Raw genomic sequence first — 15,528 nt, forward strand, 5'->3', positions numbered from 1 at the left:
ACATTTGAGCAGCAGGCACCAGCACACTGCTTATTCATATTAAACCATAGTTTGTTTTAAAAGATGGCTTATTAGCATGATATTATGAATTAGGCCTAAATCATTCTCATTGTTATCAAAACTTTAAAATAATGTTCGGAGTATATTATAATCTTTAGGGTTTAAATAGTATTTTTCCTGGCTTAAAGTGCTTCAGACACATTCTCTGCACACTCTGCCAAACAGTGGGGCTGAGACTGAGTGCTGGTAGCCTACCTAAATTCATTCAGCAAATTTACTGTTGAACCCTTCTCCATGATAAGAATCTACTGGTCATCATGATACTCGTGGCATCAGAATAAAGCCTTACTGTGAAGACTGTGCAGTGATCTACACGCATAAAACAAACAGGCATCTTCCAAAAACCCATCCTAAACCCAAACCCAAAAAAGTCCCATGACAATCAACAAATGGTAACGGCGGCAGTTCCATAAAATCTAGAAGCCCCTAGTCATGGACCGGCACATGGGTGGTGGATACAGATTCAGTCATTCTGACTCAAGGAATGAGGCAGTTGAGTAGCTCAGGAGCTGTATCCATGACTGAGCAGTCCTATTTAGGATCCAATCTGCTCATCCTGAAAAGCTGGATGCCATCCTATCAGAGGCACATGAGGAAGGTAAAATTAATCTCCTGGGTGATTTTAATCTGTGGCCTGGGAGTATTGGGAAAGAAGGAATTGGCAACAGCAACCAGAACGGAATCTTACTTCTGATTAGATGTGCAGTGCACAACCTTGTTATTACCAACACACTCTTTCAACAAAAATATAAATTTAAAACATCATGGAGGCACCCTCAGTCTGTGCATCAGAACCACTGGCATCTCTTAGATTATGTAATTGTCCAAGCAGAAGATCGCCATGATGTGCTCCTTACCAGAGCTATGACAAGTGCCAAAGACTGCTGGACAGATCACTGATAAATATGTTCTACAAAGGTTTTCAAGAGTATACCTCAATGCAGGCTTCAAGGAAGGAAACCAAGGCACAAAATAAACACTCAAGCCCTTCAAGATCCTATTAAGCGGGATTTTTCCTTTTGTGCCTGCTTTTGATTCCCAGATAACATCGAGGAACATGGGACTTTGAAGACGCTCGGACTCAGAACGAAAGGGAGAAACGTACTAAGAGGTAGGTATGTTTGGCAAACCCTCACCGGGATCAACTCCTGCCCAGAAACCTATGTCTCCACTGTGGAAGGACAGGTGGATCCTGAACTGGCCTCCACAGTCACTTACAACTCACTGTTAAGACAGTGTTCATGGAAGACAATCTTACTCGGCTATGAGTGATCACCAAAGAAGGTGATCAGGGATTTTCAACTCATAGCTAATCCAAAAGACTACACAATTTTTGTGACAGTAAGAAAATTAGTAAGGCACTTCTCCGGGATATGGTGACATACCATTCATTTATACAGTGGTACCTTGGGTTACATACGCTTCAGGTTACAGACTCCGCTAACCCAGAAATAGTACCTCAGGTTAAGAACTTTGCTTCAGGATGAGAACAGAACTCCTGCTCTGGCGGCGCAGCAGCAGCGGGAGGCCCCACTAGCTAAAGTGGTGCTTCAGGTTAAGAACAGACCTCCAGAACGAATTAAGTTCTTAACCCGAGGTACCACTGTATAAGGTACAGTTTTCTAAATCTCAGAAAGCAATTTTTTTAATTTAAGAAGGTAAAGAACATTTTATTCTTGCTCTGAGTACACTTAAATATTCTGTGTTTCATAATTCAGCACGTGTTTGCAAAGTAGGAAAATCTAAGCCAACATTCTGCCAGTAAAATACGTTTCCAACTAAATACTAGGAAGAACTTTCTGACAGTAAGAACTGTGGAACAGACTACCTTGGAAGTTGGTAGACTCTCCTTCAATGGACATTTCTAAACAGATGTTGGATGGCCATCTGGGATTCTTCAGTTGGGATTCCTGCACTGCAGGGGATGGCCAGATTACCTTTGGTCCCTTCCAACTCTACAATTCTATGTTTCTATGAAAAATAAATTCAACTGAAAGGTAAGGGCACAGTTATAAAGTCAATATATATCACAATTTGTACAAAAAAAATGTACAGCTGATGGTACGTATCTTTGGCAGGAACAAAAATAACGACAAGACTCCTTTGGATGCTGTGGTGGGAACTCTGGACAGGGTACTAGCAGGATACTCATTCATTTAATGGCTCTTCAGGACACAAAATGAGAGCAGCAAAATTTTACAGATACTAAGAGCACAATCCTATAGACGTCTGCTCAAAAAAAAGCCCCACTGATTATTCCACAAGTTGTTTATAGGACTGTAGCCTAAAGCTATGGACTTATGGAAAATCCCACCATTTGAAGGATTCTGAAAAATCAGAAACTAGAAACACTCTTATTTTCATAAGACTACAATAGCTGAAAAATAAACTGACATCAAATTTAATCAACTTTCCCCAGAAATCTAGCAGCATAAAAACCAGTAACCCCGGGAACACAAACAGATAGGAGAATGTATAAATAGGAAAGAGAAAGAAAAAAACTATGAACTATTAACTATTGTTGCTCTTTTTTGTTGTAATATGAAAACACAATAAAAAGTAGGTATTGAAAAAAATCATCCCAAGTACTATAAATCATTTGTAACCTTGCAACCACTTCACTTTAAAATACCATCTCAATAGTCCCCCTCTGCATCCCATTGCGTTTACAGACATAAGCAAGTCACAATATGAGGCCTCCAATTCTCCTGCCACCCTAGCAGTTGGAAAGCACGTCAAAGTGCAAGTAGATAAATAGGTACCGATCCAGCGGGAAGGTAAACGCGTTTCCGTGCACTGCTCTGGTTCGCCAGAAGCAGCTTAGTCATGCTGGCCCCATGACGCGGAAGCTGTATGTCGGCTCCCTCAGCCAGTAAAGCGAGATGAGCGCCGCAACCCCAGAGTTGTCCGCGACTGGGCCTAATGGTCAGGGGTCCCTTTACCTTTATTCTCCAGCAAAAGTAGCAATAATGTAGAAAACAGCAAATAAACTTTTTCAAGTTTATAAATATTGTCATGTACAAATAAAATACCTCTATAAAAAGACACATTCATGCAGATATTGTGAAATTAGATGGTGATCAAAGATAGTTCCGTATTGCAGGTCTACAAAGATCACAATCGCAATTAGTAACAGTTTCACATCAGGAAGGTTTAAAAGAAACAGTCAACACTATCAAATGGACTGCCACACTACCTCCTTCTCCATACAACTAGTGAAAACTGTCCATTTTAGAAAGAGAAGACTCCTATGAGTCTTTCCTAAACACAAATGTGACTAATGCGAGACAAATTATAAGCATACTTTGCAGGGGGAGCCTGATGATCCCCTAGTACAATTAGGTAAAAGAAAGTATGTCAAGGCCCAACAGTGGAAAAAGATTCCTAATCAAACTTACTTTTAAGAGAAAGCTGGGAAGACATCAGGTGAGAAAGAGAAAAACGACTGCTGCCAAAGATTTTGTAAAAAGGAGGGCAAGTGTCTTTGCTTTTGTCTGCATTCAGTCAGTAAATTAACAAAATTTGGGTACAGGTTATAAGTAGGCAACAAAATGTCAGCGTATCAGCAGCCCGCTCAGAGTGGGAGATGGGGAGGAAGGGGTCTTCACCACTCAATCTCACTATTGGAAGGAATAAGTGGAAACTGCAAATGTTGTTATATATCTTCCTCACTTCCAAACAGGAGTAGGTTCCAGCCAGCCAGCCAGCCCTGCTCCCCCTTCCAGAACGCCATTAAACTGTAATGGATGGAAGCAGTGTACCTTACTCCTTACCCCACATTTCTTTTCCACCTGACAATAGTGCATGACTCTTTGAGGCCACTAAACTCATGTTCAATACCCACTGGCCTGTTCTGTGCCGCCTCCTTTTTAAATGTGTGTACAACTGCAAATCTTACGGTTCCCCTGAGCATATAATTATTTCCCTGTTGTTTCTCAATGTCACAGTTTTGGCTCAGCACTCACCACTTTGGTTTGTTACTAGAGGAAGTGACCATGGTGATGATGATGACATCCTAGTGAATCATATTTTGTTGTACAGGCAAGACAGAAGAGCTGTGGTTCTACCTCTGTGACCTCTCTAAAAGCATAGAAACAAGCTGGCAGAATATGGCTTGTGTAGCTCCAGAGGTTCCACAGGTTTAGAGCGGGAAAGAGCAGAACTGAATGACTTTCAAGTTCAGAAATGCCAAACATTTATTTTATCCCAAGTTAGTTTATTTAAACATTAAAGAGAGACTGAGCCATAAATAATTTGCTTACAGAACTATGTGGTTAAAGAAATGATGGAAAGCTGCAACATCCAAGGCAAAAGCTTTTGTCCTGGCTGTCCTGGGCTTCTTCCACTAATATAACACAACCATGTGTAGAATGCTGGCAGGGACCGTGAGACTACAAAAGAGATGCTGAAAGAGGAGAAACCAAACCCCAGTATACTGGGGTTCCCAGTACAGTGGTACCTCGGGTTAAGAACCTAATTCATTCTGGAGGTCTGTTCTTAACCTGAACTGATCTTAACCTGAATCACCACTTTAGCTAATGGGGCTTCCTGCTGCTGCCGCGCCGCTGGAGCATGATTTCTGTTCCCTGCTTCACAGTAACGCAAAAACAAATGCACTACTGGCACCAAGAAGGGCCCTTGTTCACAGCCGTCCTAGTTCACAAACCTGCTGAAATGCACTACACACACACAGCTTGAAAAGGGTGGCAAAATTGGAATGCCCTTTGAGACTCAAGGCTTAGTAAAATGCTGAAGATGTGAAGGAAGCTAGAGTTAAGGCAGGAAATTGTAGGGAAGGGCTCCCATTAGGCATGCCCTCTTCTCTGCAATCAATGAGCTACCAAAAAAAAAAAAAGCTTAAAGGAGCCAAAGCAACAGATTTTACAAGCAGAGCAAAGTCCCTTCAGTTCTTTCAACTACTGTTCAAAGAAAAATAGAATGTATGCTCACCTCTCTTTGGAGAATTTCAATAATTTATCCCTAATTCTGAATGAATTTAGTATAAAGATGGTTAGTACATAATTACAGCAGCCTACTTCCATTATACAAATATACTAGTTCACTATAGATTTTACCAAATTATCACTTTATGCAGGACTTAGAATCATAGGATTGTAGAGTCAAAAGAACCAAGAGGGTCATCCAGTCCAAACCTCTGTAATGCATGAATCTTTTTGCCTAACGTGGGGCTCAAACCCACAGCCCTGAGGTTAAGAGTCTCATGCTCTACCAACTGAGCTATTAGAAAATATATTTAGCACATTTTAATCATGCTTCTTCTGACTGCTGCTTTTATGTTCTTAACTGGCCACAGATTGTGTTTTATTCACCTCTTGGTACTTGCAATCAAAAAGAAGAGATGGCAGCTATAAGGAAAATCATTGTGTTATGATACAAAATCGATTCAGATATAACAAAAAATGAAGTTTCAAAAATGACAATTGTTTGGTACTTTATATAATACAATTTTTAAATCCTTCATATGTCAAAATATTTTACTTGTTCAACAATATTCTACCAGCTGTGTATACCAGGACATGTACTTAAAAAGACCAGTAATTATAGCAATAATTAAAGCCACTAAGTATACATTAAAGAAGTATGTCATAGTTCTTAAGTACCAATTAGGTGTAAATATCTCTATGAATGAAAAAATGAAACATACACAAAATAGATGCATCTAACATATAGATCTGTAGAAAATGTGTTTTCAGTGACAACTGCCTTTGCTGTAGCAAGGAAAGAGACTGGAAGTCTGGAAAAAAGCAGACTTCTCTACCTCCAGCACCTGAAGCCAGCTGCTCACATGGAACTCAAGTGCAGCCAGTGGAATTTCTTGTGTACAAGAGCCAAACCTAGCAATCCATACATTCCTCAACAGGGCATCCTGCATGTGTGATTTCTGGTAAGAATGAAGTGCAAACTGTCCTTAAGTGACCTATGGAGCAAAAACCAGGGAGATAACATTTCATACATTTTTCTAATACCCTTGACCGTAGTTGAGTGCAGAAAGTGACATTTTAAAACCCTAAACATATCAAATAACAAGCTATTTTACACCAATATCCTACCACTAATGTAGTATTTCGCTCTAGCTGTTTATGCTACTTAGTTCTACTTCCACCAGTGTTACACACAATAAGAGTCTCCATACATTTTAACGGGCCAAAGTACCAGCAAGAAGATACTCCTCAGTATGTTTCTAGGTGCTACCACAAAACACATGTATAGGGAAAGAAAAAACATAAGCCTAATGTTCAAAGCTTTCACCATATCATGACCAGTTGGAACAAAAACAGCTCATGCCCAGGGGATTTGCAGTTTTCCTATGGGAAAACTTTATATGGAATGTTTTGCATGCTAAGTTCAGTACGCACACAGCATTTTTCTATGTTTTGCCCCAGTTATAGAATTAGAAGATCATTTGGTCTGCAGTTCTATTGAATCCTGGCTTCAATAGGACATACTTCTGACTAGAAATGGCTAGGACTGCATATCATCAAGTCCTGAAGAATTTCTGTGCTACAGACTTACAGAACAAAGCTGCTTCTTCAAATCTGTAGTACAGAAACTCTTCAGGAACTAGTGATATGCTAAGGTCTTCTGCTTGAATAGGTGGGACAAAACTTACTATTTGCATCAAGCATTCCATACAAAATTGTTGCATAGGAACTGCAAATCCCATGGGGAAAACTATATTAGTGAGATGCTTTTGTTTATGCTTGTGTTATAGACATAGGAAAGGCCTATCCTTTTAAATTGTCACTGTCATGGTAACAACACCCATCATCTAATAATCTACTATTTAATGTAAACTGTAGGCAACAAGTATTTTTATTTAGGAAAAGATATACTGACAGCTACTAGTAGTAATACATATCTGACAACATTCTTTTGTGGGAGTTCACTATGGGAAAGAATTAGTCAAGCCGGAAGGGCATGGTTCCCAAGCGCTATATGTTTATATTCTCACACTAAAGGCAGACACTTAAAAACAGGCAAAACTAACATGAGAAACTATAATTGGAAATTGCAGAGCTCTGCTTTGTTCTAGTAATAGGAACTTTTACTCTCAGAATAAACACAAGAATACAGAACATATCCTGCTTACCCAATATTAATTTAGATCATTTCACTTTATCTTTCTTATTTCAACACACACAGGTTATTTATCCATCTATCCCAAAAGGTTCATTCAGCAACACAAGCACAAATATTATTTTCACATATGAAACTGAGCTATATTGAGCTGGATTATTGGTCTATCTAGCTCAAAATTGTCTACACTGATGGAGTTCTCTCTTGAACCTGCCCTACCTGGATATGCTGGGATTTCAACCTGGGACCTTCTGCATGCAAAGTAGATGCTCTTCCACTGAGCTACAGCCCTTCCCAAAATTACTGACTCTTTAGAGAACTCATTGGAGCCGTTTGGAACCAAAGAGAAACACCACTATGGGGTACCAAGCAGTTGTTTGTTGTTAAATGAACCCAGCTGTTTCAAACATCCCTGTAAAAACGGTTATAAACCAATAGCTTCTGGTCCTTTGGACTTTGAATTGGCCAGTGACAGGGGTTCAGCCAAATTCTTGAATTGATTTGCATCCACAAGCACATTAATTTGCATAGCATACTTTGCACTGGAAAATTCAGTTTGCATCAGGAAAAATTCTAATGTCCCAGATCAGCCTTTGTCAAACAAGCGCCTTCCAGATATTTTGGATTGCAGCTTTCATTAATCCCATTTCTACCAGCCCACTTTGTTTCCATGCCTCCTGAATTAACGAGAAAAGTCTCTTCCTTCACAATCAGCACTGAAATGCTCTATTCCTCCTCCACCAATCTACTTCACAGGTGGCATTTTTTCTTCTAGCAAAGGAGGGCACTTTGCCTCTTAAGTGGTCAATACCAGAGGTCAGCATACTTTTCCAGCAGGGGGCCAGTCCACTGTCCCTCAGACCTTGTGGGGGCCCGGACTATATTTTGGAGGAAAAAAATTAAATAATTCCTATGCTCCACAAATAACCCAGAGATGCGTTTTAAATAAAAGCACACATTCTACTCATGTAAAAACACCAGGCAGGCCCCACAAATAACCCAGAGATGCATTTTAAATAAAAGGACACATTCTACTCATGTAAAAACACGCTGATTCCCGGACCGTCCCACAGGCCAGATTTAGAAGGCGACTGGGCCTTAGTTTGCCTACCCATGGTCAATACGGAAATGCAGATTACTAGTCTCTTAGAAAGCTAGTAAGACTAGTAACTTTTAGGGGCTTATTTACAAAGCTGGGTAGGATGTATGTTTAAACAGAAATACCCGTCACACTTTCTATTCAGTGCATCTGGGATACAACTACTCATGACTTTGGTTTTAGCATGAATGCAAACAGCGCAAAGATGAAAAGCAGTTGTCAAATCCTCACAGAAGTACTCTGTTGAAGGTACTCAAGGAGTAGATTTCTACTGTTATGAAAGCATGTTAAGAACACACAGGTACTGCTTACTTTAAATATTGTATTTTATGAGACATTTTTGAAGGAGTTAGAAGCAGATATAAAAGGATGCAAAATGCAAAAGAAATGAGCAGGCAAGTGGAAAGGGGTAAATGTGGAAACAGAAGTGAGTAGTTATTTTTTTAACACATACTTGTTCAAATGGAACTGTAGAAGAATGTATAGCAACTTTGCAAGCCTTTATGGCTATGCATTTGGAATGTCCCTCTTCACACGAGTCAAAAACAAAAGTACAAATTTTTAGTGGCCACACACCTCTCAAATTGATAAGTTATAAACATGCTATATCAAAAAATGACCCTATTTAACTTATAGGGACGTGGGTGGCACTGTGGTCTAAACCATTGAGCCTCCTTGGCTTGCTGATCGGAAGGTTGGCAGTTCGAATCCGTGCAACGGGGTGAACCCCCATTGCTCTGTCCCAACTTCTGCCAACCTAGCAATTTGAAAGCATACCAGTGCAAGATACCGCTGCGGCAGGAACATAAACGGTGTTTCCGTGCAGTCTGGCTTCTTGCACCAGAAGCAGTTTAGTCATGCTGGCCACATTACCTGGAAAGCTGTCTGTGGACAAACGTTGGCTCCCTCGGCCTGAAAGCAAGATAAGCACAGCAACCCCGTAGTCGCCTTTGATGGGACTTAACTGTTCAGGGGTCATTTATCTATTTTTTACCTATTTAACTTATAGGCATCTGTGCTTGAAACAAGTCTATAAAAAATACTTGTTCAAAAATGTGAATGAATGGTTTCAAATTATCTGAGAGAATATTAGGCTTAGACCAGGGTTTCAAATCTTTGCTAAGCCTTGAAGCTCATTGGATAACCTAGGATCAGGCAGTATCTCTCAGTTAACCTACCACACAAGGATTTTGGAAAGACAAAACGGAAGTAAAAAAGAGCAGATGAAGGCCATGTATAGCAGCCTTCTTTGGAGTAGGATTATTTACACATTCCAACAGATTATGTACTTCACATAAATTCAAGGATACCAGTCTTACTCTTTATTTGTATCGAAAGGTTCAAAGTGTTATAGAAAGGACAACTTTCCTTGGGACAAAGTACCATGAACTTTCTCCAGAATTAGATCTTTTGGGTCCTATATCCCATGACATAGCAAGCCAAATCTCCAGAGGAAATACATAACCTCAAAAGAAACATACGGTATATACAACTCAGAAGCTACTAACATAGGCCACTGTTATTAATAGTTAACAAAACACCTTCGATATAATCTACAAAATTCAAGTACAGCATTCACACTACCAGCCACACTATACTTTTAGCTAACAACCAGATTTCCTGGCTCAGGGCAAAAACAGAAGCAGTAGCATTCTTCACCACCCCTCACGGGATACACATTTACAGACTCATTTCAAAGCTTTACAGTAAGTGCATGAAACATAGTTGAAGCAGGAAACCCGCCTGCTTCCTACACCTCTGAGTACTGTATTACAGAACCGGTTGGAAGAGCTAGCATGATCAGAACCGAGATGCGTCTCAGGGCGCCAGAATCGGGGGAGGATGAAAACGTCAATCCCTCTATTTAAAAATAAAGTGGCACTTTTGTGAGAGGAGGGGGGGGAGGGAAGGAAGGAAGGGCGAGTTGCGGATCGAAACGCCGGGCTCCTCCTCCGTCCCCCTAATATACCAACCCCCGTGGGCACTTCTCTGGCAAGGTAAGGAGGGAAGAGCAGGGCAAATGCGAGAGGAGGAACACGCTTCCAGGAACTCAAAGCGCGGACGGGGTGGAGAAGTAATACTGACAGAAAGGCAGTGCCGCTTCCAGAAGCTTAGCGGATCCCCCCCCCCCCACGATCCCCTTCCCCAGGCCGGGAGGAGCCGCCCAACCGGCTTTCGCCTCTCCCTCGCTAGACGCAAAGGTCACGGAGGGAACCCGGGAGGGAAGGCGCCGACCCGCCTCGGCTCCCAAAAGCCAGGCCCTCGCGTAGCCCAGCAGCCTGCCCAAGGGCTTCCTGCCTGGGCCTGAGCACAGGGTAGCTCTCCCCCTCCCCGCGGGCCAGGTCGCCCCTCACCTTCTGCGCGTTGCTCTGCTGCAGCACATTCTGCTCCACGGTCATGGCCCCGGCCCGACTCCGGCTTCCCTCCCCGCCGGCCTGAGGAGGTGCAGCAGCAGCAGCAGGAGACGGCGCTAGCCGAGAGTGGGGAGGGAACAACGGCAAGGCCGGGCCGGAGTGGACGGGCCGCCGGAGGAGGAGCAGGCGGGAGACGAGGGAGAGGAGCGCGGCGTGGGGAGGCCGCGGCTCGAGATCCACGCAGCCGTGACGCGACGCGCCTGCCCAGGCAAGTGGCAGCCCTGGAAAGGAGCGGGGCGCGCTCAGGCCCGGCGGTGCGCCTGCCGCTTGCTAGGAGTGTATGCGCCGCCGCCGCCGCCTCAACCAAACATGCCCAGCCCAGGAATGTGCTTGGGCTCCTCCCCTTCCCCGCCGCGCCTCCCTCCTCGGCGGCGCAGCCCTGCGCGCTCCCTACTCGGAAGTAAGTCTGGCCGAGTTAGTCCCGGCGAAGCGCGGGCGCGCAGGGATGCAGCCCGAGCTGTGAGGGGGCAAGTGAGGAAGGGAAGACGCCGCCCAGCTGCCGCCGCTACCGGGGAAAGGCGACTGAACGGGAAGCAGGAACTTCTCCTCTTCCCGCCCTTATCCTGCGGCGGCCGTCCAGCTTGCAAAGCCTCTGGGGATCCCTTTTAGCTCCACGGCGGCCTTCCTTTCGGAACAAGGGTCGGGGAAGAGCACATGCCGGCGGCAAGCGGGGCGAGCGGCTAAAGCAGGCCGAGTCATCCCTGGAAGTTTTACCTTGGTGGGGCGGTTGGCTGCTGCGGACTCCCGCGCCCCTTTCTGGCCTCCAGGCTAGCAAGAAACAATGCGGGAATAATGCAAGGATGCTTCTAGCCAGGTGAAGACACTCCAGGAAATTGTGGAGGTGCAGTAGCCCCTGGGACAGGGAAAGGTTTGGAAACTTTGCTAATACCAGAAAGCTCTAAATGGTTTGGGTACTGGAAGGATTACTTGCTTCCATATGATTCCACCTTCCTCCTGAGAGGGCTTCTGCTTCATATCCTGTTTCTGAGATTACTCTTATTAATAGGTGGGGCAGGGCCTTCTCCACATTGGCACCCAGGCTCTTGAATTCATCTCCGTGGGAGGTACATTTGTGTCACTTCCTGTTTTCTTTTTGACAGTCAGTCAAAGCTATGGTTTTCTGTAGTGTCTCTTGCGACACTGAGGCTGTTATTTTTGCCTCCTCGTACTGTGGTTTTTGCTGATATTACACTGCTGATTTTTGATCAGTAGTTTGGCTTTATGGTTTGATGGGTTTAATCATTTTTAATACATTGTACTGTGCATCACTTTGGACCAGAAAGCAGGATAAAAAGAAACTATGCATGATATTCAGTGACGTTATGCTCAGGGCACACCTAATGAAATCAATAAACACGTATTACTCACATCAACTGATTTGTTTTTTTAATTAATATTTCTGTGCTGCCCCATAACCAAAGGTTATCTTGTCACCTTCCAAAAATATTTAAAATATTATAAACAATTTAAACCATAAAAATACAACATAAAGAGCATCGGACAACTGAAAACTCAATCCCAACAATGATTATGCTCACAGAGCACAGACAGACCTCGCACAGCACAGACAGATCTTAATTACCAGACTTCTGAGATTCTATAAAACCTTTGGAAAACCTTTAAAAAGCAGAGAGAATTAATGTCTTTCCCTACTGCCAGAAAAAATACAAAGTATTCATAGCATGTGAGCCTCTTCAGGAAGGATGTTTTACCATCAGGATACTGTCCTTTGTCACACTTACCCAGGCTAAGGCACCCAGAGAAAGCCTCTGACAATGGCATTGGGGAATGGGATGGTGTTTGTGAGTGAAGTGTAGGCTTTAAAGATTAAAAGCAGCATTTTGAATCTGGATTGGAATCCAGCTCACCTGAAACAAAGCTAATGTAATATACTGTAGTGCAGTTAGCTCTGTCTTGGACTAATGGGAGTTCCCTATCTGTTTTCAATGGTAGTTCCATATACAATCCTATGTATATTTACTCAGAAGAAGTCCTGCCTGAGTGCAGCAAGACTTACTCCTAGATAAGTGTGCATGTGGTTGTAGCCTTTGTCTATCCTCTCTCTCAGTCAGTGAATTTGGCATAGAGAAAGAGTATGTTGCAGATTAAGTGAACTACAGTGAGAACCACATGAAAGGTATTAACGGCCCCCTCAAAATGAATTTTTCACATTCAGATATCATTAACACGTTAATACATTTTATTTTTTTAATTATTATTATTATTTGCATTTCTATACCACTCTTCCTTCAAGGATCACAGGGCAGTTTACAAGAACACAAAAATACATACCATAGTAACAAACAAAAACAGTAACCCAACATGCAGTTTAAAAGGCCTTGAATTCTTTAATTAGCCAAAGGCCTGGGAAAAGAGGAATGTTTCTGCCTGGAGCCTAAAGATATGCGATGAAGGTGCCAGAAAGAGTGTAACTCCATCAAGAGCAGGCAACCTCCTATCCATCCGGTTTAGGGAGCTGCCCACTAACAGTGACTGTCTTATCTGGATTTGAGCTTTAGTTTGTTGGCTCTCAGCCAGTCCATTACTGAGACAAGGCATTGGTCCAGCACATCCACTGCCACACCTGCAGATGTAGATGAGAAGTAGAGCTGTGTGTTATCAGCAAATTGCTGGGAACCAAACTCCCAAACTCCAGATGACTCCACTTAGCAGTTTCATGTAGATGTTAAATGTTAACAGCATGGGGATAAAATCACACCCCAAGGAACCCCACAATGAAGGCTCCACTGTGCCAAAGAGCACTCCCTAAGCATCACCCTCTATAAATGACCGTCCAAGTAGGACCAGAATCACCGCAAATCAGTACTGCCCAACTCAGGACAGTCACTCCATAAGGATACTATGGTTGATGGTATCGAAAGCCACTGAGAAGTTGAGGAGAATTAACGGGGACACATTTCCCCTGTCTGTCTTCCAACAGAGGTCATCATACAGGGCCACCAAAGCAGTTTCTGTGCTGAAACTGGGCCTAAAGGCTGATTGAAATGCATCTAGAAAATCAGTTTTCTCCAAGAGTGCCTAGTTCTGGTCACTCACTCAAGAAACTTGCCCAAAAAGGAGAGCTTGGCAACTGGCTTGTAATTATTTAGATTTACTGAATCCAGGGAGGGCTTCTTGAAGAGCGGTTTTACCATTCCCTCCTTCAAACACCCAGGGACCAGCCCCTTTTACAAGGAGGCATTCATCACCTCCCTGACCCAGCAAGCTGTACCTTCCCTGCTTGTTTTTATCAGCTAAGACGAGCAAGGGTCCAGGTCACAAGTGATGGCCCTTACTAATCCAAGTACCTTATTCACCTCTTTGAAACTTACTAACTAAAACTCCCAAGATTCACCTGGTGTAACAGTGGAGTCAAGGTTCCAGTGGATGCAATTAATTTTATCCTCAATATGTTTTACAAACAAATGACAGCGAGCTACTGTTGGTTTTATCATATCCATTGGATCAAAGTATAGAAGCCAGCACACTATTTGGAAAAGCTCTGCTGGATGGCACAATGACGATGCAATGGAGGCAGCGAAGTATGACTTTTGCTGCCTTCACTGCCACTAGGTAGGCTTGATGATGAGCCCTCACCAGTGTTTGATTGCATTTGAATTGAGTTCTTCTCCACTCACATCCAAGCTGTCTCCCACCTTGTTTCATCATCCTAAGCTCTGGAATATACCAGGGATCCAAGCAGGCTGTATTAAGCGGGCCAGGGCTTCAAAGGGAGTGTCAGTCATATGAGCCGGAAAATCCCCCAGAGCCATCTGGAAACCCGTTTGATGCATCAGCCTCTGAAGGAGGACCATCTTAACAGGTCCCCGACATCTACAAAGGGAAAAAAGGGGTTAAACCTAAAGCTCAACAAGAAATGTTGTGACCATGACAGCGGACTGATATCAATATCCCCTACATTCAGATCACTCTGTTCCTACTGAGTTAAGAAAACAAGGTCCAGAGTGTGGCCTGCCACATGCGTTGGGTTGATGATATGTTAGGACAGCTCATGGTCATCATGGTAGCCATGAAGTCCTGAACTACCCCAGAGCCTCTTTCATGGATGTTGAAGTTCCCCAAAATCATCAGTCTGGGAATCTTCAACATCGCCTCTGTCAGCTCAGGCAGGGAGACTGCTGGGCAGTGAGGTGAGTGGTAAACTCCATAGAATCTGTCCCGATTGTCAAGTGCCAGGAACACACACCCTAGATCACCCCCCAACTAGACAGAGAGCCTGGAGAGAGAAATAATTTCTGTAGACCACAACAGTCCCTCCTGCCTGAGCCTCAAGTATGTCCCAATGCTGCACTGAGTACCCAGATGGGCACAGCTGGGTGAAACCAACCCCAACCTACTCACCCACCCAAGTCTCAGAGATGCAGGCCAGATTGGCCTCCTCATTCACAATCAGATCATGAGTGAAGTCTTACTTTGATCTGACCTGGCATTCAGCCACAGATCAGAAAGCAATGAAGCCAATAATAATAATCATGCATGTCATCATGGCCCAAATCATTCAGTGTTAAAACAGTGAGGGAATTTGAAGGAGTCCTTAAAGTTTTACGGTATCAGGGTTGTGTCAGAAGCCAGGAACTGTCAGCCAGTACTGAAAGGTAATCAGATTGGAAGCACAAACTAGAAAGCAGGGCAGAATAACAAGCCAAGAGTCAGGACAAGAGATCAGGATTATAAACCAAGACACACCAGAGCTGAACTAGACCTTGTAAATTCCTCTGGGTAACAGCTTTTGGTTAAGGTGTCTAATAAACATTTAAACAGGGAAGCAACTGCATCTTAGCTGTCTGTAAAATGAGAAATTTTGCCTGATGAATTGGTTATGTATGGTACTCCCCC

The 15,528-nt window shown here is 43.2% G+C and overlaps 1 protein-coding gene and 1 long non-coding RNA gene across 5 annotated transcripts in view; one reads left to right on the forward strand and one right to left on the reverse strand.

Moving 5' to 3' along the window:
• USP25 (ubiquitin specific peptidase 25) overlaps window positions 1-11,244 on the reverse strand; it is a 55,319-nt gene extending 44,075 nt beyond the window's left edge. For 2 of the 4 annotated variants that reach the window (XM_083611269.1, XM_083611268.1), the window contains exon 1: window positions 10,612-11,190. In XM_083611269.1, coding sequence (XP_083467395.1) covers window positions 10,612-10,656 — 45 coding nt within the window. In that variant the 5' untranslated portion in view covers window positions 10,657-11,190. Of the gene's footprint in view, window positions 1-10,013; window positions 10,114-10,611 lie in introns of those variants that run through there. The other 2 variants (XM_083611266.1, XM_083611267.1) reach the window with 2 other exon arrangements.
• Window positions 10,191-15,528, forward strand: part of LOC310761489 — a 31,899-nt gene continuing 26,561 nt past the window's right edge. The window contains exon 1 of the long non-coding RNA XR_014547542.1: window positions 10,191-10,254. This is a non-coding gene — a long non-coding RNA (uncharacterized lncRNA). The remainder of the gene's footprint in view (window positions 10,255-15,528) is intronic.

The sequence above is a fragment of the Podarcis filfolensis genome, assembly GCF_964270895.1.
Source record: "Podarcis filfolensis genome assembly, chromosome: 4".
In the NCBI taxonomy this organism is placed as follows: domain Eukaryota; kingdom Metazoa; phylum Chordata; class Lepidosauria; order Squamata; family Lacertidae; genus Podarcis; species Podarcis filfolensis.